At 44.0% G+C, this 25,734-nt stretch overlaps 1 protein-coding gene across 2 annotated transcripts in view; it reads right to left on the bottom strand.

Annotated features, from left to right (window-relative positions):
• The window catches only part of KIF14 (kinesin family member 14), a 90,758-nt gene extending 65,154 nt beyond the window's left edge, over positions 1 to 25,604 (bottom strand). For both annotated transcript variants that reach the window (XM_038746043.1, XM_038746042.1), the window contains exons 1-10: positions 24,497 to 25,604; positions 22,746 to 23,000; positions 14,626 to 14,713; positions 13,031 to 13,129; positions 7,057 to 7,109; positions 6,449 to 6,479; positions 5,166 to 5,273; positions 4,311 to 4,427; positions 3,708 to 3,826; positions 608 to 780 (exon numbers count right to left, since the gene is read on the bottom strand). In XM_038746043.1, coding sequence (XP_038601971.1) covers positions 608 to 780; positions 3,708 to 3,826; positions 4,311 to 4,427; positions 5,166 to 5,273; positions 6,449 to 6,479; positions 7,057 to 7,109; positions 13,031 to 13,129; positions 14,626 to 14,713; positions 22,746 to 23,000; positions 24,497 to 25,596 — 2,143 coding nt within the window. In that variant the 5' untranslated portion in view covers positions 25,597 to 25,604. The remainder of the gene's footprint in view (positions 1 to 607; positions 781 to 3,707; positions 3,827 to 4,310; positions 4,428 to 5,165; positions 5,274 to 6,448; positions 6,480 to 7,056; positions 7,110 to 13,030; positions 13,130 to 14,625; positions 14,714 to 22,745; positions 23,001 to 24,496) is intronic.
• Between the last annotated feature and the right edge of the window lie 130 nt (positions 25,605 to 25,734).

Here is a 25,734-nt window from a genome sequence, read left to right as displayed (position 1 = left end):
CACTCAATATATCCCATTGATTGATTGATATTCTCTTCCTCTAGACTGTAAGCTTGTTGTGGGCAGGGCACTTGTTGGTCAGTTATTGAGCGCTTACTGCGCTCAGAGTCAGAAGGTCTCGGTTTCAAATCCCGGCTCCACCACTTGTCTGCTATGTGACTTTGGGCAATTTACTTAATTTCTCTGGGCCCTCGTTCCCTCATCTGTAAAATGGGGATTAATACTGTGAGTCCCACAGGGGACAGGGACTGTTTCCAATCCAATTATCTTGTATCTGCCCTAACACTTAGAACAGTGCCTGGAACATAGTAAGTGCTTAACAAATACCATAATTATTATTATTCTCAGCATAAGGAGCTTCATAATCTTATTCTGCTATCCTGCAAATCGTTTTTAAACAAACTCCATTATTCATCTACCCACAAACTGACAGACACTGGATTTAGGGCCAAACTGCCTCAGAACCAATGATGGGGACTCAACAAATCATTAAAATGAATAACTGAATAAAATCTAAATGTTCTTACATAGAAACTACCTTCAAAATTTAGGTCACTCACCAGAAAATTTTAATGTCATACCATCAGATGTTAATTAAGATGCTTACCTCTGATTAGCTTAGCGTTCATATCTTCATTTACTTTGGCAATGTTAACGATCAAACGCGCTTGCTTAGCATACCGAAGCGTGCTTAATGTTTCCTCTAAGTTACTCGCAGCAGGGCTGATTGTAGCAATCATTGTAGTTTTCGAATTTCCACCCAGACTTTCTTTTAACAACCTTTAAAACGGGTTACAGAATTTTTCTTTAGCTTGACAGAAACTGCGTGGAAAACTAAGTTCCCAGGGCCATATTAATTTTTCTGGAGTCTCAAAATTCATAAGAATAGACTTGGGTTTTGTGAAAAAGGCTGGATGAATTTTCTAATTTTATGTGGTACTTTAGCATCCTAGCAGGGCCTAGTTATTACCAAAGAGTAGTGCTGATTGGTAGAGGCTGACCTCTTATGAAGAACAGTATTTTTTCCTTTCTATTAATCTTAGGAAATGTAAAGAAAAGTAATTTTCCTGCCCAAAGAGCTGAATGGCTTCTGGAAGCAGTTCTCCCTTTGACTCAATAACTTCAGAGGTGTTTACAGGACTCATCTAGTAGCGTGGCTCAGTGGAAAGAGCCCGGGCTTTGGAGTCAGGTCATGGGTTCAAATCCTGCTCCGCCAGTTGTCAGCTGTGTGACTTTGGGCAAGTCACTTCACTTCTCTGGGCCTCAGTTACCTCATCTGGAAAATGGGGAATAAGACTGTGAGCCCCCCGTGGGGCAACCTGATCACCTTGTAACCTCCCCAGTGCTTAGAACAGTGCTTTGCATATAGTAAGCACTTAATAAATGCCATTATGATAATAATAACAATAACAATAATAATAACAATAATAACCCAATTATAAGCCCAGTTGACCCTCCCCTCCCCTACAGAAAGGGATCAGGGCTAAGGTAGCACTTCGGGGGAGGGACGGAAAGAGTACGGGCCTGGAAGTTGGAAGGTCATGGGTTCTAATCCCGGCTCTGCCACTTGCCTGCTGTGTGACCTTGGGCAAGTCCCTTAACTTCTCTGTACCTCAGTTACCTCCTCTGTAAAATAGGGATTGAGACTGTGAGACCCACTTGGGACAGGGACTCTGTCCAACCTGATTTGCTTGTATTCACCCCAGCACTTAGTACAGCACCTGACACATAGTAAGTGCTTAAAAAATACCGTAATTATTATTAGTATTCAGTCCTTTAAAATCTCTGGGCTTCAGTTTCCTCAATTACGAAATGGGGATTCAATACCTGGTTTACCTCCTACTTAGACTGGGACCCCCATATGGGACAGGGCCTGTGCCTGACCTGATTAACTTGTATCTACCCCAGTGTTTAAAACAGTGTTTTACACATACTAAGCACTTAAATACTGCAAAAAAAAATCCTAGTCTCCCTGGGCAACCCTTGCTTATGTTCCTGTGCCCGAATTGATGGAGAAATTCTGGGGTCCCAGTTTTTTAATCCTGTTATCTGACCTGATCAAAATTGAACCTTCTACTTCTAGACTGTGAGCCCATTTTTGGGTAGGGACCGTCTCTATATGTTGCCAACTTGTACTTCCCAAGAGCTTAGTACAGTGCTCTGCACACAGTAAAGCGCTCAATAAATACAATTGAATGAATGAATGAATGAGCCCACATTGCTTCTGGCTCACAAACACACTCCACATCCTCCACCCATTCATTCATTCATTCAATCAATCAATCGTATTTGAGTGCTCACTGTGTGCAGAGCACTGTACTAAGAGCTTGGAAAAGCACAATGTAACAATAAACAGTGATATTCCCGACCTGCAATGAGCTCTAGAGACACCCCAGAGACCCTGACAAAAGAAAACTAGGAGAGGAGTTAAAATGGCAGCCCTGAACTCAACCATGTTTGGAGTTCAATCTTGGCCCAGTTTGCCCTTTCCTTCCATTGCTCTCTTGGAGGTGAAGACTGGGCCCCTCAGGTGGAGGGTGAGGACAAAAATTGGAACAAGGCGGGAAAAGCGAGATATAACCTAGGAGGCTGGCAGAGTGCTCAGGAGAGCAGTGGACTTCCAAGAAGTGGGTGGGGGAAGGAGGAGACACACAAAACAACAGGATCCCCTCTCTAATATTGTTTATTTGGTAGGGGAGGGATTATGGGCAGGAGCATCAGTTTTTCTTCATATCCACCCCTTACAGCTACCAACATCTACATATATCCACTCTCACTTCACAACCTTTAATTCCTCATCTCTGCTTCCCAGACCTCAGTGTGCGCGCACACACACCCACACACCCACACACGCAGCATGGCCAAGTGGATAGAGCTTGGGACTGGGAGTCAGAAGGTCATGAGTTCTAATCCTGCCTCTGCTCCTTGTCTGCTGTGTGACTTCGGGCAAATTATTTGACTTCTCTGGGCCTCCGTTACCTCATCTGGAAAGTGGGGATTAAGACTATGGGCCCCATATGGGTCAGGGATTGTGTCCAACCCAATTACCTTGTAACTCTCCCAGTGCTTAGTACAGTGTCTTGCATATAGTAAGCGCTTAACAAAATACCATATTTATTATTATTCTTGTTATATCTAATAGTGATAGTAATGCATACCTATATATAAGTATATACACACACACACAGAGTATGTGTGTATGAAAATATAGATATGCATTAAAATTACTATTATTCATTCATTCAGTCGTATTTATTGAGCGCTTCCTGTGTGCAGAGCACTGTACTAAGCTCTTGGGAAGTACAAGTTGGCAACATATAGAGACAGTCCCTACCCAACAGTGGGCTCACAGTCTAGAAGGGGGAGACAGAACAAAAACATATTAACAAAATAAAATAGACAAAATAAATTAGACAAAATAAAATAGTTATGATTGTGTAAATATACACACATATACATTTAGATATATGTATACATATACAACTTCAGGAAGGCTTTATAACCAGGCACACGCCAAATCACACTTAGAAAAACTGGGACACATCCACAAAACGTATCAACTCTGAAATGTGGTGACATTACCCAGATTGATTCCTGAGGTAACAAACAATGCAAACAATTTATATTTACTTGGGAAGATATTGTTCTTTCTCTCATCACAATCAACCGAGCTGTCATGTAGAACATTTACTTTAAAGCACACTTACCAAGTAAGAACAGAGTCACGATATGGAATAAAAACCCTCTTTTGGTTGTACACTTGTTCAGAGAGTGCAGAAATCACTTTTCCCAGAGTCAATAACGACTTATTAATACTAGCACCTTCCTAAAATAAAGAAAAATATGCATTTTATGTTTAACACATTTCTTTTTGTTAATTGGAAAAAAAAAAACCTATCTACATAATCTCTCTCCTAAGACTACCCAAAGTTTTCAATGCAGTCATCTTAGGGTTTTGGTAACACCAATGTTCTCGGGAAAAAGTTCTCAAGCTAATAACTTGGACTTTTAGGAAGTGAAAAAAGCTTTCAGAAGTACCAATAGTAGCTCCCCTCGAGCGACAGCAATACACCAGTTCAATGAAAGACCATAACCCTTGTTAAAGCCTGTGAGTACAATCAGTGGTATTTATTGAGCTCTTACTTTGTGCAGAGCACGGAACAAAACACTTGGAATAGCATAATACAGAGGCTGTAGACATGTTCCGTGACCACAATGAGCTTACAAACCAAACTTGTGTGCAGTTTATTTTTTCACCTCACATTAAAACTCTGTACTATATTTTTTTTTTCAAGGGAGATGATATTTACCTTCAGCCGTTCCTCACTGGTCTGAGCTGTAGTGCAGCGTTCACTCCCTGCCAGATCTATTAGATTTATACGGCTTGTGATCCTGTGATCGTGTTCTTCTTCTTCCACATACTCCGTCTACAGAAGAAGGTATTGCAGCCTGTTGGTCTAAAAAACTGATTCGGATTCTTCAAGTGCACGCCACAAAATAAAAGCCTTCGAAAGAAGCAGATTTCTGTGACATGCCCACTTCTGTAAAAGGCAATCCCTGCTTGTAGGTTTAATATTGCAAATTTCCCAAGAGAAGAAATACTGATGAAGTCTAAATTATAAATAAAGATAGAGCAGCGATCACATAAGCCCCGGAGAGGAAATCCCAAACCAGAGCACCTTCTTCTCACCGCTCCCATACGCTGATCGAATGACTTGAAAGACAAAAATGAACCTAGCAAGACAATTTGTTATCAAGAACAGGTAACATTCAATTCATTCAATCCTATTTATTGAGCACTCAGTATATTCAATTGAATATGTGCCTCTGTGAACACCCTCTTCATCTCTTCCCTACCAGGGGGAAGAGCGTTCTTTGATTCTGTCATTGGTTCTCTATAATCTCCCAAGCGTTTAGTACATACAGTGTTCTGTACATGAGAAGTACTCAAACACTATGGAATAATATGTTTCGGGAACAGCCGGGGAATCAGCCTCAGGGGACCGAAGGACGTGTAGAGGTTAAGCATGAAAATACATTTGAGAATTACTGAGTGATTCTGTAGAATGACTCCATGGCTGGGGACTAAGACTGTATTCTCCTTACTCAGTCTACTGGCTGCTAAAGCTCTGTATTTTCATAAAGACATTATCTCCCCAAAATACCTTTGTCTGGGTCATCACAAGGGTAACAACAGAATGGGATCTGGAGCTCTTGTCGTTCATACCGGTGGCGGCAGTTGCTCTTTGTTTATTTCCTAGTTCGAGCCAGCTCTAATAGAATATGACAGGTAAAAAGAAGATGAAATCCACAGAGGCCAGCCGATCTGTTAAACACATCCATTTAACTATAAGTTCACCAAGACTGGTTAACCTAACACTGATGGATTTTATCCTTGTCGGAGTTTGACTTGACACCTATGTGCTCCTTCCACAGGAATAATCATAATAATAATAATTGTGGCATTTGGTAAGTGCTCACTATGTGCCAGGCACTGTACTAAGCACTGGAATGGGTACAAGCTAATCAGGTTAGGCACAGTCCCTGTCCCACATGGGGTTCACAGTCCTAATCCCCATTTTACAGATGAGGGAGCTGAGGCACAGAGAAGTCTAGTGACTTGCCCGATGTCACACAACCGAAAAGTGGTGGAGCCAGGATTTGAACCCAGGTCCTTCTGACTTCCAGACATGTGCTCTTAGGTTATGCTAAAGAAGACACCTAAGTCCTAAGATAAAACAAAGATTAAATCAATCAATCAACTGGATTTATTGAAGACTTACTGTGGTCTCCCTACTACTTAAACTGTGAACCCCATGTTTTTGAAACAGGAACTGTCTGCAACCTAACAAATTTGTATCTACCCCAGTGCTTAGAACAGTGTTCGACACATAGTAAGTGCATAACAAATACAATGATATGGTAATAAAATAATCTTAGATAGAAAAAAATACAAAAAAAATTTCCACCATAAATTTCAAAAAAGAAATGGTAATTGTGAAGAGTGAAATCTCCTTATCATCTTCAGTTTAAACAGATGAAGACATGAATCTGTGATAGTCTAATAACAAGATTAGCTTCTTGCATAGTCCTTTAGCATTTAATGAGAAATTAAGAACAAAATTTCACTAACATCGATATCCTTTATGATGAGTAGAAAGTACAGAAAATAGTTTCCCAATCTTACCTTTTTTTTTTAAATAATATTTGCTAAGCACTTATTTTGTGCCAGACACTGAACTAAGCACTGGGTAGATATAATATAATCAGGTTGGACACAGTCCCTCTCCCAAACTGGGCTCCCAGTCTTAATCTCCATTTTGCAGTAGAAGTAGAGAGAAGTCAAATGACTTGCCCAAGGGCACATGGCAGAGCCAGGATTAGAACCCAGGTTCTTTTAACTCCCAGGCCTGTGCTCTATCCACTTTCCACAGTGTGGACTTCTTACCTGGACATCAGAGGAAGAACTGACCACATTTCTATCAAAACAAACAGAGAGAGAAAAATTTAGAGGGAGCCCATTGAAATCGATGTCATTTGCTCCCACACAGCAATGATTTAACACAACTGAAAAATCAGGTTATCTACAGTTGTGAGTCTCCATCACTCATGTACATAAAAAAAAATCCCTAAGGATTACTACAGTAGAATGTGTTACGGGGACAGCAATTCTTTCCTGTGATGTAGAGAAAGGGGTCACCTCTAAAGGCAAAAGTCAGCCTCTCTCTCTCTATTTTGGGGGTGCCTCCAGGGTTTTGGCTGAGCTATGCTGATTCTCTCTTCTCCGCCCTCCTCCCCGCGCAGAGATGAGCACCCCATCTGGAAGCTTTGTCAGAAGTAACGTAGGAAAGGTGGAAGATATAAGTGGGGTGGGGGATTTGAAGAAACAAGATAATTTAATGAGTAAAAATGGGCAGGTCTGGTGACAGTCTCTTCAAATACATTACATCTCTAGCCCCAGGTCACGATTTCAAATAGTCAGTCACTCGTACTTACTGTATGCCGAACACTGTCCTAAGCACTTGGGAGAGTACAGTGACATTTGGAAAGACTTACACAGATAGGTCTTCTACATAGGGCCCGGACACTGGATGTTCCCTTACTCTGAGCTGGTGAAAACAAATATGAGAGCAAAACATCACAAAGTCACAATTGAACTGAAGAGGATCATTTTTCCATGTACGATTCTGAATCTGATCAAAAATAACTTTCCCCTTATTTTTCCTGGAAAAATAGCAAAGACTCCCACCATTACTAATACAAGAGCAAGAATCAATCAATCAATGGTATTTATTGTGCACTCTTTATATGGAGAGTATTGTGCTAAGCACTTGGGAGAGTACAATAAAACAGAATTTGTGACCAGTTCCCTGCCCATAATGAGCTTAACAAGAATGACAGACAATGGTTCCACCATCAATTAACAGACTGAAATATTTAATGAGACCACTGCTTCCCATTTACATTTTTTTTTTAAGTTTTGATATAACTACCCAATTGACTTCCCAACTAAGTGGCAAATTTTTCTACTCTATCAATGACTCAGGTCCTAAGTTCAAGAACTGGGAAACTGACACTTCGGGGCAATTATAAGCCAAGGCAGAACTACTAATGACGAGTTCAACCACAGTGGGATCCACTCTGCAGCTGGCTGGCATGTTAAAAACAGCCAGTGAGGGCAGGGGCCTTGTGGTAGAATATGTTGGCTTGTTCCACTGGCTAACCCATTCCCCCCACCCACCAGAGGGGTCTTTGAAATAATAGTAATAATAATGGCATTTATTAAGCGCTTACTATGTGCAAAGCACTGTTCTAAGCGCTGCAACATCATTGCCTATTTTTTTCCAAACTTAATTCTTGTGGCATTACAGACTAACTCCACGCACAATCAATATCGGTATACTGAAAGTAAAAACCTAAAACATAAGTGCTGCTCCCATAGTGAAAAATGAGGACTACAGAAAAAAATTCATGCCTGCTTAATGACTTCCCCAGTGGGCATTCAACATTTGACTGAAAAATTCCAAAAAATTTATCCAGTTGGTTCACTCTCCAAAATCAATCATATATATTGAGCACTTACTGTGGACAGAGCACTCTTTAAGTGCTTGGGATAGTACACTCTATCATCATCATCTCTAACCACTGTACAATCTCTACCCTCACCAACTCTGAAATCCATGTATCTGACCACAACCTCCTCACTTAACTCCTCCTCTCCTAAATGCCTCCTCCCTGTACCCCACAGAGACCTCCTCTGATTTTTTGACTCCATCCAATTTTCTCAACTCATCATGCCCCACTTAGTTTCCATGCCCAAACTACCCTCCCTCGATGACCAAATAGATGCCCTCAACACCATCCTCTCTACTGATCTCAACTCGATCACTCTCCTATCCCTTCGTCCATCTTGTACCACTAACCCACCTCCCTGGATCACCTCCGCAATCTGCCTCCTTCACGCTTGTGCACGAGCTGCAGAATGCTGCTAGAAGAAATCTTAAAGATCAGGCCAACTTCGGCCACTTCAAACTTCTCTTTGCATGCTTTAACTCTGCCCTCTCCTCTGCCTGGAAAAATTATTTCTCCACCCTTATTGACACCCATGCCCATCACCCTTGCCAGTTGGTCCAGACATTTAACTCCCTCCTCAGGCCCCCTGTGCCCACCCCATCCCTTGCCAACCAGTGACCTGGCCACCTATTTTATTACGAAAATTGACACTTTCAGACTCGAGCTTGCTAAAATCATCCCTGCCCCTCCTCAGTCCCTCCCCGTTCTGGTCCCTCTTCAACTCTCCCACCCTTCCCAGCAGTACCATTCATTCATTCATTCAATCGCATTTATTGAGTGCTTACTGTGTGCAGAGCACTGTACTAAAAGATCTGTTTCCTCTCCAAAGCCAGCCCCTTCACCTGCGCATCCAACCCCGCTTCTTCCCTCCCCAACAGCCACTTCAACTGTTCGCTTTCCAATGGATTCTTCCCCACTGCTTTCAAACATGCCCATGTTTCCCATCCTGAAAAAACCCTCCCTTGACCCCACTGCTCCCTCCAGTTATCATCCCATCTCCCTCCTACCATTCCTCTCCAAACTCCTTGAGGGAGTTGTCTACACAGGCCATCTCAAATTCCTCTCCTCCAATTCTCTCCTGGACCTCCTCCAATCTCACTTACATCCCCTTCATTCCATGGAAACAACCCTCTCAAAGGTCAAAGATCTCCTTCTTGCCAAATCCAATGGCCTCTACTCCATCCTAAACCTCCTCGATCTCTCAGCTGCCTTCAACACTGTCAATCACCACTTTCTCCTGTAAACATTATCCAACATTGGCTTCACTGACTCTGTTCTCTCCTGGTTCTTCTTTTATCTCTCTGGACTTTTATTCTCAGTCTCCTTTGTGGGTGCCTCCTCTGTCTACCACCCCTTAGCTGTGAGGGTCCCTAAAGGTTCAGTTCTGGGACCCTTTCTATTCTCCGTGTATACAAATTCTCTTGGAGAATCATTTGCTCTCATGGCTTCAACTAATACCTCTATGTGGATGATACCCAAATCTATATCTCCAGCCCTAATCTCTCTCAACCTCTGGAGTCTTGCATTTCCTCTTGCCTTCAAGACTTCTCTACTTGGATGTCCAAGAGAAGCAGCATGGCTCAGTGGAAAGAGCATGTGGTTGGGAGTCGGAGGTCATGGGTTCTAATACCAGCTCTGCCACTTATCAGCTGTGTGACTTTGGGCAAGTCACTTCACCTCTCTGTACCTCAATTACCTCATCTGGAAAATGGGGATTAAGACTGTGAGCCCCACTGGGACAACCTGATTACCTTGCATCTCCCCCAGTGCTTAGAACAGTGCTTGGCACATAGTAAGTGCTTAACAAATACCAAAATGATTATTATTATGTCCTCCCATCACATCAAGCTTAACATGTCCAAAACGGAGCTCCTTATCTTCCCAACCAAACCCCGTCCTCCCTCTGATTTTTCCACGACTATAGATGGCACCACCATCCTTCCTGTCTTACAAGCCCTGGCATTACCTTTTGACTCCTCTCTCTCATTCAACCCATATATTCAATCCACACTAAATCCTGTTGGTCCCACCTTCCCAACATCGCTAAAATCCACCCCATCCTCTCCAAACTACTACCACGTTAATACTGTGAGCCCATTTCTAAACTGTGAACCCATTGTTGGGTAGGGTCCATCTCTATATGTTGACGATGTGTACTTCCCAAGCACTTGGTACAGTGCTCTGCACACAGTAAGTGCTCAATAAATACAATTGAATGAATGAATAATACAATCACTCATCCTGTCCCACCTTCCCACCTTGATTACTGCATCAGCCTCCTTGCTGACCTCCCAGCCTCCTGCCTCTCCCCACTCCAGTCCAAACTTCACTATGCTGCCCGGATCATTTTTCTACAAAAACGTTCAGGACATGTCACTCCAGTGGTTGCCCATCCACCTCCACATCAAACAAAAACACCTCACCATTGGCTTTAAAGCACTCCATCACCTTGCCCCCTCCTGCCTCACTACTACTGACATGTTATTCTCCTACTATAATCCAGCCCACACACTTCACTCTAATAATAATAATAATTTTGGTATTTGTTAAGCACTTACTATGTGCAAAGCACTGTTCTAAGCGCTGGGGAGGATACAAAGTGATCAGGTTGTCCCATGTGGGGCTCACAATCTTAATCTCCATTTTCCAGATGAGGTAACTGAGGCACAGAGAAGTTAAGTGACTTGCCCAAAGTCACTCAGCTGACAAGAGGCGGAGCTGGGATTTGAACCCATGACCTCTGATTTCCAAGCCCAAAGTCACTCAGCTGACAAGCAGGGGAGCTGGGATTTGAACCCATGACCTCTGATTCCCAAGCCCATGCTCTTTCCACGCTCTCTCATTCACCTCTCACATCCAAGCCGTCACCAAAACCTGCCGGTCTCAGCTCCGCAACATTGCCAAGATCCGCCCTTTCCTCTCCATCCATACCGCTACCCTGCTCATTCAAGCTCTCATCCTATCCCGTCTGGACTACTGCATCAGCCTCCCCTCTGATCTCCCGTCCTCGTGTCTCTCCCCACTTCAATCCATCCTTCATGCCGCTGCCCGGATTGTCTTTGTCCAGAAACGCTCTGGGCATGTTACTCCCCTCCTCAAAAATCTCCAGTGGCTACCAATCAACCTATCAGGCAAAAACTCCTCACCCTCGACTTCAAGGCTGTCCATCACCTCGCCCCCTCCTACCTCACCTCCCTTCTCTCCTTCTCCAGCCCAGCCCGCACCCTCCGCTCCTCCGCCGCTCATCTCCTCACCGTACCTCGTTCTCGCCTGTCCCGCCGTCAACCCCCGGCCCACGTCATCCCCCGGGCCTGGAATGCCCTCCCTCTGCCCATCCGCCAAGCTAGCTCTCTTCCTCCCTTCAAGGCCCTACTGAGAGCTCACCTCCTCCAGGAGGCCTTCCCAGACTGAGCCCCTTCCTTCCTCTCCCCCTCGTCCCCCTCTCCATCCCCGCATCTTACCTCCTTCCCTTCCCCACAACACCTGTATATATGTACATATGTTTTTACATATTTATTACTCTATTTATTTATTTCACTTGTACATATCTATTCTATTTATTTTATTTTGTTAGTATGTTTGGTTTTGTTCTCTGTCTCCCCCTTTTAGACTGTGAGCCCACTTTTGGGTAGGGACTGTCTCTTTATGTTGCCAACTTGTACTTCCCAAGCGCTTAGTACAGTGCTCTGCACACAGTAAGCGCTCAATAAATACGATTGATTGATTGATTGATTTCCACTGAGCCACGCTGCTTCTCAGTGCTAACCTTCTCTAATGCTAACCTTCTCACTGTGCCTCGATCTCGCCTAACTGTGCCAACGACCTCTAGCCCATGTCCTGCTAGCCATGTCCATGGCCTAGAATGCCCTCCCTCCTCAGATCTGACAGACAATTACTCTCCCCAACTTCAAAGCCTTATTGAAGGCACATCTCCTTCAAGAGGCCTTCCTAAACTAATCCATCCCTTTCCTCTTTTCCCACTCCCTTCTGCGTCACCCTGACTTGCTCCCTTTGCTCTTCCCCCTCCCAGCCCCACAGCACTTATATACTTACCAGTAAATTATTTATTTCTATCGGTGTCTGTCTCCCATCCTCTAAACTGTAAGCTTGTTGTGGGTAGGGAATGTGTCTGTTTACTGTTGTATTGTACTCTCCCAAATGATTAGCACAGTGCTTTGCACATAGTGAATGCTCAATAAACACAACTGAATGAATGGAGTTGGTAAACACGTTCCCTGCCCACGATGAGCCTACAGTCTAGAGGGGGAGGTAGACATTAATATAAATAATAATAATAATCACGGTACTTGTTAAATGTTCACTATGTGCCGAGCGCTGTTCTAAGATACAAGTTAATCAGGTTGCACACAGTCTGTGTCCCACATGGGGCTCACATTATTCATCTCCAATGAGGCAACTGAGGCACAGAGAAATTAAGTGACTTGCCCAAGGTCACACAGCAGACATGTGGCAGAGCCAGGATTAGAACTCAGATCTTTCTGATTCCCAGACCCATGCTCTGTCCACTGTGCTAAACAGCTTTTCGTGAATATTAAGTACTGTGGGGCTGAGAGAGCAAATCCAAGTACAAGGGCGACGCAGAAGAGGGTGGGAGAATGTGACCAACCAGCCAAAACTTTTAAAAGTAGGGCTCATATTAAAGTATACTTAAAAATTCTTGTCACTGCCTTCTCAATGAAAAATTCAGTTATCCATGATTCAATTCAGCTTGGAATTCAAATGTCTCTCATAAACATGTCTTCTATGCTGTCCAGGACTCCACTGGGGATAGCAACAACTATTTCACTAATGGACAATAACAAAGGAGCTGAAGTTCCCACCTGTGCTGTCTGTTTCCTCCCCAAAATCTCTACATGCCATCTAAGTAGAGCAATGTAACTCCATAAACTTCTAAAGAGCTCAATTAAATTTTCTAGGCATTTTTAAAAAATCTTACCGGTTGTTTCTTCTGTCCGTTTTCAGCTTTAACAACGAGCAGGTCGTGAATCTTCTCATTGTAGACTTCAAAGAAGCTCATTTCCAGGTGATAAGATATCTAGGGCAAAGAGACAAACATAAACTGCCAAATCTGCATTGCCGAAGCAACAGAGTTCCAAAATCTAGTCTCCTAAAATATTACTATCGGAAGGCTTCATTCCCATATTCCTTGTCGATGACTAATAATAATAATAATAATAACATTTATTAAGCATTATGTGCAAAGCACCGTTCTAAGCGCTGGGGAGATTACAAAGTGATCAAGTTGTCCCACAGTCACAGTCTTCACCCCATTTTCCAGATGAAATAGATGACACAGAAGGGTGGGGGAGATGAGGAGAAGGGGGGCTTAGTTTGGGAAGACCACTTGGAGGAGGTGAGCCTTCAGTAGGGCTTTGAAGTGGGGGAAGTGTGATTGGAAGATTTGAGGAGAGAGGGCATTCCAGGCTAGAGGTAGGAAACTCTCCAGGTTACTTTCCAGTCTCGACTGAAGACTGCTTACTATGTGCCAGGCACTGTACTAAGTGCTGGGGTAGATGATGATGATGGCATGTGGCAAGCACTTACTCTGTGCCAAGCACTGTTCAAAGCGCTGGGGGAGATACAAGGTAATCAGGTTGTCCCACCTGGAGCTCACAGACTTAATCCCCATTTTACAGATGAGGTACCTGAGGCACAGAGAAGTTAAGCGTCTCGCCCAAAGTCACACAGCAGACAAGTGGTGGAACCGGGATTAGAACCCACGACCTCTGACTCCCAAGCCCGGGCTCTTTCCACTGAGCCACGCTGCTTCTCTGATACAAGGTGATCACGTTGGACACAGTCCTTGTCCTACATAGGGCTCACTGACTTAATCCACATTTCACAGATGTGGTAATTGAGGCATAGAGAATCAATCAAATCAATCATATTTATTGAGTGCAGTGTGGCTCAGCGAAAGAGCACGGTCTGGCGAACCAGAGGTCGTGGGTTCTAATTCCGGCTCTGCCGCTTGTCAGCTGTGTGACTTTGGGCGGGTCACTTAACTTCTCTGGGCCGCAGTTCCCTCAGCTGTAAAAAAAAAATGGGGCTGAACACTGTGAACCCCACGTGGGACAACCTGATTACCTTTTATCTACCCCAGCGCTTAGAACAGTGCTTGGCACATAGTAAGCGCTTAACAAATACCAACATTATTATTATTACTCTGTGCAGAGCGCTGCACTAAGCACTTGGGTGAATAGAGTAGTATACAATTGGTAAACACATTCCCTGCCTGCTGTCTAGAGGAGTTAAATGACTTGCCTAAGGTCACACAGCAGACAAGAGGCAAAACTGGGATTACAACCTATGTCTTCTGACTCTAAGGCCTGTGTGCTCTCTACTAGGCCACACTGCTTCTCACTGAGGGCAGGGATCATGTCTACCAACTCTGCTGTAAAGTTGGAACAAGCATTCCTGCAGAGAGTGTCCTGCACACCCTGTTTAAATACCACTGATTTATAGAAATATTTTTATGGGGGAGAACCTTTTTGAGGTTCAATACATAAAAGAGTATTAAGGGCAAACACATACCTCTTGCGTTTTTTGCTGTGCTACCCGAGCAAAGAGAGCTTCACAAAATCTTGGAATTATTCCTCGTTCTTCACCAAATCCCATCATCCTTAAAAAAAAAAAGGCCTATGATTAAGTCTGAGGCTGCTAAGGAGATTCTGTCAAAACCATGGTGCTCTCAATCAATCAAAATTGAGCACATCCCTAACACAAATATGGAGAGAAGAGCCACTCAAACTGTTGATTGAAGTTGATGGATGGACATCCATAACTTTGAAGTGGACCACCTATTTGTCCTCCGACAAAGGCGTGGGATCATCATCATCACCAATCGTATTTATTGAGCGCTTACTGTGTGCAGAGCACTGTACTAAGCGCTTGGGAAGTACAAATTGGCAACATATAGAGACAGTCTCTACCCAAAGGTGGGCTCACAGCCTTCTCTCTTTTTTTTATGGTATTTGTTAAGCGCTTACTATGTGTCAGATACTGTTTAAAGCACTGGGGTAGATACAAGGTAATCTAGACTGTGAGCCCACTGTTGGGTAGGGACCGTCTCTATATGTTGCCGACTTGTACTTCCCAAGTGCTTAGTACAGTACTCTGCACATAGTAAGCGCTCAGTAAATACAATTGAATGAATGAAAAGGTAATCAGGTTGCACACAGTCCATGTCCCACATGGGGCTCACAGTCCTAATCCCCATTTTACAGATGAGTGAACAGAGGCACAGAGAAGTGACTCACCCAAGGTCACACAGCAGAGAAGCAGCAGAGCCGGGACGAGAATCCATGTCCTTCTGACGCTCAGGCCTGTGCTCTATGCACTAGGCCACACTGCTTGCTCCATAGGTGACTTTAGATCCATCCTCTGCTATCCAACATACTGTCCTTTCTCATGGTAAACAGTGGAGGGTGAGCTGAGCTGCAGGGAGAAGCAGCATGGCCTAGTAGAAAGAGCCCTTGGCCTGGGATTCAGAAAACCTGAGATCTAATCCCAGCTCTGCCATTTGTCTGCTGTGTGACCTTGGACAAGTCACTTCACTTCTCTGTGTCTCAGGTCCCTCGTCTGCATTACGAGGATTCAAGATCATCCGGTAACTTCCCCGGCACTTAGATTAGTGTTCATCACAGTAAACGCTTAACAAATACTACAGTTATTATTATTATTATCTGTTCTCCCTCCTACGTAAGACTGTGAGTCCCCAATGGAAATCGGTTATCTTGTATCTACTCCAGCATTTAGTATGGTTCTTGTGTCTTTTAGACTGTGAGCCCCTTTTAGACTGTGAGCCCACTGTTGGGTAGGGACTGTCTCTATATGTTGCCAACTTGTACTTCCCAAGCGCTTAGTACAGTGCTCTGCACACAGTAAGCGCTCAATAAATACGATTGATGATGATGATGCTTGTCACATAGTAAGCACTCGGGAAACACCACAAAGAACCACTTGAAAAGGTAGCTCCAAGTCTTCCCCACTCCTCTCTGGCAGAAAGAAGACCTCCCTTCACCAGATACCAAAAGTCCGAGAACCGCAGATGACCTCAATTATATTCCAGGACATTCATGTATCAATTTAACAAAATTACTGTCTCCCTAATCTATTTCTGCCTAAAGGATCAGCACTGGCCAGTACATTAAATGATGTTTTTCAAGCCTTAATGCCAATCCTATCTAGTTTCTGGAAAAACCAAAGGAAAGGGGAAGATGGCTCAGTTATGTATCTTATGGCTCAGTTGACTCTGAGAAACAGCTAGACAGGATATCAAAAGGCTAATTCAAAAAAGACATTAATGAAATGCACAGCAACCCAGTTCTACAATGCTGAAGAAGCATTCTTGCAAAACCCCACGTTAAGGCCAACTCGGGACAAAGTTCTCACCCATTCTGAAAATGTGTGTGTGGACGTGACTACACACCATTTTTCCCGACCCTTTCCCATCACTGTTGACGGCAGTGCCATCCTTCCCGTCTCACAAGCCCACAACCTTGGTGTCATCCTCGACTCCACTCTTGCACTCACCCCTCACATCCAAGCCGTCACCAAAACCTGCCGGTCTCAGCTCCGCAACATTGCCAAGATCCGCCCTTTCCTCTCCATCCAAACCGCTACCCTGCTCGTTCAAGCTCTCATCCTATCCCATCTGGACTACTGCATCAGCCTCCTCTCTGATCTCCCATCCTCGTGTCTCTCCCCACTTCAATCCATACTTCATGCTGCTGCCCGGATTGTCTTTGTCCAGAAACGCTCTGGGAATGTTACTCCCCTCCTCAAAAATCTCCAGTGGCTACCAATCAATCTGTGCACCAGGCAGAAACTCCTCACCCTGGGCTTCCAGGCTGTCCATCACCTCGCCCCCTCCTACCTCACCTCCCTTCTCTCCTTCTCCAGCCCAGCCCGCACCCTCCACTCCTCTACCGCTAATCTCCTCCCCATGCCTCGTTCTCGCCCGTCCCGCTGTCGACCCCCGGCCCACGTCATCCCCCCGGGCCTGGAATGCCCTCCCTCTGCCCATCCGCCAAGCTAGCTCTCTTCCTCCCTTCAAGGCCCTGCTGAGAGCTCACCTCCTCCAGGAGGCCTTCCCAGACTGAGCCCCTTCCTTCCTCTCCCCCTCGTCCCCCTCTCCATCCCTCCCGCCTTACCTCCTTCCCTTCCCCACAGCACCTGTATATATGTATATATGTTTATACATATTTATTACTCTATTTATTTTACTTGTACATATATATTCTATTTATATTATTTTGTTAATATGTCCGGTTTTGTTCTCTGTCTCCCCCTTCTAGACTGTGAGCCCACTGTTGGGTAGGGACTGTCTCTATGTGTTGCCAACATGTACTTCCCAAGCGCTTAGTACAGTGCTCTGCACACAGTAAGCGCTCAATAAATACGATTGATTGATTGATTGATCACACTCTATCCAAGCAGTTTGACGTTGTTGGAAGAGCATTCCCTCTTTCTTTACAACAATCTAGCCGATGCATCTACTGACTGATTTATTGGTGTACTGAAAACACTTGCTTTATGAGAACTAATATCGCAGAGAATATAGGACAATCTAGCCTCTCCCCTGCTCCAGTCCATATTCATTCTGCTGCCCGGGTGATTTTTCTAAAACAATGTCCTGTGCACATCTCCCCAATCCTTAAGGAACCTCCAACGATTGCCCATCCATCATCACATCTAACAGAAAATCCTCACCATAGGCTTTAAGGTACTAAATCAGCTCGCTCCCTCTTACTTACTTGGCTAAACTACAACCCATCCCAAACACTTCACTCCTCTAATACCAACCTACTTATTGCAGAAGCAGCGTGGCTCAGTGGAAACAGCCCGGGCTTTGGAGTCAGAGGCCGTGGGTTCAAATCCTGCCTCTGCCGCTTGTCAGCTGTGTGACTTTGGGCAAGTCACTTAACTTCTCTGAGCCTCAGTTACCTCCTCTGTAAAATGGGGATGAAGACTGTGAGCCCCCTGTGGGACAACCTGTTTGCCTTCTAACCTCCCCAGCGCTTAGAACAGTGCTTTGCACATAGTAAGTGCTTAGTAAATGCCATCATTATTATTACCATTGATCTCTTGCTCACACACTCCCTCTTGCCTGGAACTTCCTCCTTCTTCAGAAACTGACAGATCACTACTCTCTCCACCTTCAAAGCCTTCCTAGCGCTTAGTACAGTGCTCTGCAATCAATCAATCAATCAATCGTATTTATTGAGCGCTTACTATGTGCAGAGCACTGTACTAAGCGCTTGGGAGGTACAAATTGGCAACACATAGAGACAGTCCCTACCCAACAGTGGGCTCACAGTCTAAAAGGGGGAGACAGAGAACAGAACCAAACATACAAACAAAATAAAATAAATAGGATAGAAATGTACAAGTAAAATAAATAAATAAATAAATAAATAGAGTAATAAATATGTACAACCATATATACATATATACAGGTGCTGTGGGGAAGGGAAGGAGGTAAGATGGGGGGATGGAGAGGGGGACGAGGGGGAGAGGAAGGAAGGGGCTCAGTCTGGGAAGGCCTCCTGGAGGAGGTGAGCTCTCAGCAGGGCCTTGAAGGGAGGAAGAGAGCTAGCTTGGCGGATGGGCAGAGGGAGGCCATTCCAGGCCCGGGGGATGACGTGGCCCGGGGGTCGACGGCGGGACAGGCAAGAACGAGGTACAGTGAGGAGATTAGCGGTAGAGGAGCGGAGGTTGCGGGCTGGGCAGTAGAAGGAGAGAAGGGAGGTGAGGTAGGAGGGGGCGAGGGGATGGACAGCCTTGAAGCCCAGGGTGAGGAGTTTCTGCCTGATGCGCAGATTGATTGGTAGCCACTGGAGATTTTTGAGGAGGGGAGTGATATGCCCAGAGCGTTTCTGGACAAAGATAATCCGGGCAGCAGCATGAAGTATGGATTGAAGTGGAGAGAGACACGAGGATGGGAGATCAGAGAGAAGGCTAGTGCAGTAGTCCAGACGGGATAGGATGAGAGCTTGAATGAGCAGGGTAGCAGTTTGGATGGAGAGGAAAGGGCGGATCTTGGCAATGTTGCGGAGCTGAAACCGGCAGGTTTTGGTGACGGCTTGGATGTGAGGGGTGAATGAGAGAGCGGAGTCGAGGATGACACCAAGGTTGCGGGCTTGTGAGACGGGAAGGATGGTAGTGCCGTCAACAGAGATGGGAAAGTTAGGGAGAGGACAAGGTTTGGGAGGGAAGACAAGGAGCTCAGTCTTCGACATGTTGAGCTTTAGGTGGCGGGCGGACATCCAGATGGAGATGTCCTGAAGGCAGGAGGAGATGCGAGCCTGGAGGGAGGGGGAGAGAGCGGGGGCAGAGATGTAGATCTGGGTGTCATCAGCGTAGAGATGATAGTTGAAGCCGTGGGAGCGAATGAGGTCACCAAGGGAGTGAGTGTAGATTGAGAACAGAAGGGGACCAAGCACTGAACCTTGGGGAACCCCCACAGTAAGAGGATGGGAGGGGGAGGAGGAGCCTGCAAAAGAGACTGAGAAAGAACGACCGGAGAGATAAGAGGAGAACCAGGAGAGGACGGAGTCTGTGAAGCCAAGGTCAGATAGCGTGTTGAGGAGAAGGGGGTGGTCCACAGTGTCAAAGGCAGCTGAGAGGTCGAGGAGGATTAGGACAGAATATGAGCCGTTGGATTTGGCAAGCAGGAGGTCATTGGTGACCTTTGAGAGGGCAGTTTCCGTGGAATGAAGGGGACGGAAGCCAGACTGGAGGGGGTCGAGGACAGAGTTGTTGTTGAGGAATTCTAGGCAGCGCGTGTAGACAACTCGTTCAAGGAGTTTGGAAAGGAATGGTAGGAGGGATATGGGACGATAACTAGAAGGTGAGGTGGGGTCAAGAGAGGATTTTTTTTATGATGGGAGAGACATGGGCATGTTTGAAGGCAGAGGGGAAGGAACCAGTGGAGAGTGAGCGGTTGAAGATGGAAGTTAAGGAGGGGAGAAGGGATGGAGCGAGAGATTTCATAAGATGAGAGGGAATGGGGTCAGAAGCACAGGTGGCCGGAGTAGCACTTGAGAGGAGGGAGGAGAGTTCCTCTGAGGATACCGCTGGGAAGGATGGGAGAGTAGCAGAGAGTGTTGAGAGCCGGGGGGATGGAGAAAGGGGGGAAGAGACTTTGGGGAGGTCGGACCTGATGGATTTAATTTTGTTAATGAAGTAGGAGGCCAGATCGTTGGGGGTGAGGGAAGGAGGAGGGGGAGGAACCGGGGGCCTGAGAAGGGAGTTGAATGTACGGAAGAGCTGGCGGGGGGTACGGAAGAGCTGGCGGGGCGGCGGAAGCTGGCGGAAGAGCTGCACACAGTAAGCGCTCAATATGATTGATTGATTGATAACTCCTCCAGGAAGCCTGCCCTCAATAGCCTCAATTTCCCACACAATGTCCTTCCTTATCCCAATCACCTGAGTCTTTACCCTCTAAGTACTTAGGTACCTCCCTCTCCCTACAGAATTTTTTTATGGTATTTGTTAAATATTTACTACATGTCAGACACTGTTCTAAGCACCAAGCAGCATGGCTCAGTGGAAAGAGCACAGGCTTTGGAGTCGGAGGTCATGGGTTCAAATCCTAGCTCTGCCACTTAGCTGTGTGACTTGGTCAAGTCACTTAACTCCTCTGTGCCTCAGTTCCCTCATCTGTAAAATGAGGGTTAAGACTGTGAGCCCCACCGTGGGACAACCTGATCACCTTGTAGCTTCCCCAGCGCTTAGAACACGGCTTTGCACATAGTAAGCGTTTAATAAAAATGCCATTATTATTATATACGGTAATCAGGTTGGACACAGTCCGTGTCCCACATGGGTCTCACAGTCGTAATTCCCTTTTGACAGATGAGGTAACTGAGGCACAGGGAAGTTAAGTGACTTGCCCAGGGTCACACGCAGACAAGTGGCAGAGCTGGGACTAGAACCCAAGTCCTTCTGACTTCAAGGCCAGTGTCATATCCACCAGGCCATGCTGCTTCTCTACAACATTTATGAACACATCTTCGTACTTGATTGTTTCCCCATTACAGCGTCTGTCCCTCCCTCTAGATTGTAAACTAGCTCCTTGAGGGCAAGAATTGTGCCTTTCAATTATATTGACCTCTCCCAAGCATTTAGTACAGTTCTCAGCACAGATTAAGAGCTCAATACATAGTACTGACTGATTACGTAAGACACAAAGTAAACAAACAGCTAAGCAGGAAAATACCCTCCCAAGTCCATTTCTTAAAGTATTTTCAGTTCACGTCACTGTCCAAATATCAGTCATTTCAACAAATATGTGGAATTTTCCCTGCATCACATTAGAAAACGTATGGGCTTGAATTAGATCTGATCTGGTCTCTAAGAGCGGAGGCAGCTGGATTCAATTCCATATTACACTAACACGGAAAAATACAGTTAATTGAATTCCTCGGTCCAGTTTATAACCAAGTGGATTTTAAATTTCTGCTGAAAATCCAAATGTTAACCTAGTCACTCATTTGCAGGAATAGAAGAAAATTGTCACTGTTAAAAAAGATGTGATTTTAGCTCACAAAATTCCAACAGCATGACAGATATTTTCATTCACGCCATGGCCACGGCGCAGTTGATGCCTGACAGCAGCAGACACCAGGAGCATAGTGCTACAAATTATAGTTTCCATGTTTTCTTAAAATTCTTGCCCACAGTCGGATTTTCCTTAAACCCTAGGTCTTTAGTTTCACAATATTTACACAGGTGCACTGAGGCAACTTGATATTTTAAAATATTCCCATTTAAAACTTTGGAACATTCAAATACTACATGAAGAAAATCCACCATGCTTTAATATTCCGTACGTAACTAGACTGTAATGTCCTCTGGACTGTAAGCTCGTTCTGGGCAGGAAACTATCAACTCTGTTATAGTGTACTAACACAGTACAGTGCTCTGAACACAGTAAGTGCTCAATAAATACGACTGAGTGACTGACTACATGTAGTCATTCGTCCCCACAAGTCTCCCCATTAGTATTACTTATGTTATAGCCAACACTGTCCTTGTGTTATTATTTGATACAACAATAGAATACTCCTCTATCAATTAATCAGTGGTGTATATATAGAGTGTTTACTGCGTGCAGGGGACTGTATTAAGCACTTGGGAGAGTACCATAGAAAGGAATAGGTACAAAATGGTCCCTGCCCACAGGGAGCCTAAAAATTATAGTATTCTTTCAATTGTATTTATTGAGCGCTTACTGTGTGCAGAGCACTGTACTAAGCGCTTGGGAAGTACGAGTTGGCAACATATAGAGACGGTCCCTACCCAACAACAGGCTCACAGTCTAGAAGGGGGAGACAAACAACAAAACATGTAGAGAGGTGTCAAAACCGTCAGAATAAAGAGATATAATATATAATAAATATAGTAGTAATGTGGATACATTTTGCAGTAGCTCCCAGCCATTATGTTTAGGAAAAAAATACTTCTTTAAAGAATAGAAGTAGAAATAATTATGAATCAATTATTTATCACATTTACAGAAATCCAACAGCGTAATTTTCTGCAAACCATTCTAAAGCCTAATCTCAAAAACTAGCAAAAAGTCACATGTACTACCTGCAGAAGTTTTTTTACAATTTCTGGAAAATTGCACTGCCAAGGAAACTTACGTATATGATTTTCCAGAGCCAGTCTGTCCATAAGCAAAGAGACAGGTGTTGTATCCTTCAAAAGCTCTTTCTAAGAGTGGAGCTGCCAACTGTTCATAAACTGTCATCTGGCTTGCATAGTTAGGATGACAGTCATCAAAAGACCAGAATGAGAAGTCGTATATAAAATTATATACTTGTTTCCTGTCGGGATGTTGCACAGTTGTCTCCTGGCCAGTCATGAAAACTACCTGAGATGCTTTATCGGTTTTCTCTCTAGAAAACAAAAGGAGAGACAGAAAGAGAAATAATAATTTTTTTGTTTGGTTAGTTTCTCATGAGCCTTCTGAATATTAAGAAACTTTCAAGTGTCTTGGACACAAAAGATGACTGACAATGTATTTTAATGTATTTTCCCCCTATTTACAATTCACAATAGATGACTATTCATGAAATGTTGTGCAAACATCTCCTCCAAAGATTAGTTTTAAGACTGGAGAGGGGACGGCGGATCATTGAAATTTTTCAATTCAGTAAGTGAACAAAATAAAGCAGCACACTTCAGAAATCTACTTTGGGCAAATTGTTTTACAGTTCACTTTTATGACAACACTGAGAAAAGTTTTTTACATGATACTAAGAGCAATCACGTATTCATAACATGAGACTCCCACTATATATCTCTATTAAAAGCCTTGCTGTAAGAAAGGCAAAAGTGTCTGACAAATTATCCTGTTTATGTAGTACTAAAAGTGCTAATCAGCACTGCATTTAAAGAAGCTGATTTTGTCAGGTCAGAAAGGCTTTCTGTAACTTTAAAGTGAAGCCAACATTCAATTGTGGATGTTAATTAAATCATGCACATTTGCTGCATATTTATATTCATGTAACCATTATCTTATATTGCAAACTGGTACAAAGCTTTAGTCCATTAAATTAGCTCAATTATTTTAGGAGCTTAGACATTGACAGCATTAAACTTCTTCAAGTTTACATTTGACAATACTACTGTAAACTGTTAAAAGTAGGACATTACAAATGCATTATTAAAGCAACACTTCAAACACATTTTCTTGCTAAACTCCCACTCTATAAAATCCTTATGCTTATTCACCACTTCTTCACGTGCTTTCTGGGAAATATTTAAAGTCCATTTTATAGAGTCTGAGTTTTTTTCCCCCTCCCTTAATTTTCCTAGGAACCCAAAGACAACAAACTCCTGGATTTTTTTAATCAGGTGAGTCTCTCTCAACACAGAGGATGATAGTTACTGGGTTAGGAACCTAGAAAGCATGTCATATTTCATATGAAATTTTAGTACAAACCTGATTCAAAAACATAGTCCTACAAATGAATTTAGCCAAACACGATTTATTTCCTCACTACGTAAACAGTGACCAATCAATTGAAAGTATAACATATGTTTCTTTCTTAGGAGGTGGAATATTAGAGGCATTCAAATGTATCGGCTTGTGGCTTAATAGACAGAGCACAGGCCTAGGAGTCAGAAGGCCCTGGGTTCTAATCCCGACTCCTCCACCTGTTTGCTGTGTGATCTTGGGCCAATCGCTTAACTTCTCTGTGCCTCAGTTACTTGATCTGTAAAAAATTGGGATAAGAGTGTGAGCCCCAGGTGGGACAGGGATTGTGTCCAACTTGTATCCACCCCAGTGCTTAGAACAGTGCTTGGCACATACCAAGCACTAAGTATCATAATTATTATTATTATTATTATTATTATCATTTAGTACCTAAGGCCGTCTGGCACATACCTGTTGCTGAAAGGTCTTACGCGAACAGCCACCGTCACTGTACTATTCTCTACTTTTACAAGACCTGCTTCAGTACTGGAGATCCGACTGGCGATTTCTTCTTGATCCAGCAGTGTACTGTGTTGTGATATTCCGCTTTTATTTGCCGAAAGAGACTTGGAGTTACCTTTCTTATTTGTCATAACTTGAAGGCAAGAAGCCCTGCTTTTGAGACATGATGTAGCTGGGCTATTAACCCGAGAAGCACTCCTCTTCGAGGAAATCTTGAGTCCTGTTACACGCTGGCGAGGTGTTCTTGATCTTTCCAAGCTGCCGTATTTATTATCTGGAGTGCACGCAGTTTCCTCCCCAGGGATTCTGTCATTCATCGTTCCCCGGGGCGGTATTTGTATTTCTACTGTATTTTCAATAGATTTTGTTGCATTTAAATGGTCTAACCGAACAACCTCATTTGGGTTTGGTAAATAAGTAGATACCTTGTTTGTTAAGGATTTTAAGGAAACAGTCCCATTTTCCTCTCTGGGAGCAGAAGAGGACTCTGTGCTTTTCGGATTAGGCTTCACTTTTAAGCTTTGGGTTTCAACTGAAGGACCGGTCAATCTGGGGTATGAATCTTTAGCGGCATTTGCTACCTTTTCCTTGTAATTCTGCTGGGCAACAGAGATCGTATTTTTTCCTCCGCTTCCCACACTCTTATTTATTTTGCATTTTTCCAGGGAATCTGTCCTTTCACGATGCTGTAATGTAAGAGGTCTCTCTCTTGTTTTCTCGGGTTCCTTCGCCAACTGGTCGCCAGGAAATGGTGATTCTGTACTCTTCACAGTCCTTCTCTGGAGGGTTAATCTGCCATCAGTCTTAGGGGTGACAGGATTGTCACCGATTCTTTTGCAGGCTGAAACAACATAGGTCCGATTCACATCTCGTATTTTATTCATAGACTGGGATAATAGATCGTCATTTTTACACACTGAGATTTGCGTCTTCAACTGCTGCCCAAGCCGGCCGCTCTTGGTGACGATATTTGCTGAAGAATTGTTTCGTGAAGAAGGAATTCCCAGGGCATTAGTGGGATTTCGAATAGAAGCTGTATACACAGACATTCTGATAAAGGAGCTTTAATGTTGGAAGTCAAAGTACAGAGCCCAAGCTCTTCTTTGGATATGCATTATATTTAGACTTTTTCAGAGAAATCTGTTAAAGGAAAAAATGTAAAAAGTTAATTTTCCAGATCAAACCAA

Source organism: Tachyglossus aculeatus, chromosome 4 (genome assembly GCF_015852505.1).
Source record: "Tachyglossus aculeatus isolate mTacAcu1 chromosome 4, mTacAcu1.pri, whole genome shotgun sequence".
In the NCBI taxonomy this organism is placed as follows: domain Eukaryota; kingdom Metazoa; phylum Chordata; class Mammalia; order Monotremata; family Tachyglossidae; genus Tachyglossus; species Tachyglossus aculeatus.
This window is presented reverse-complemented; position numbering and strand designations above follow the sequence as displayed.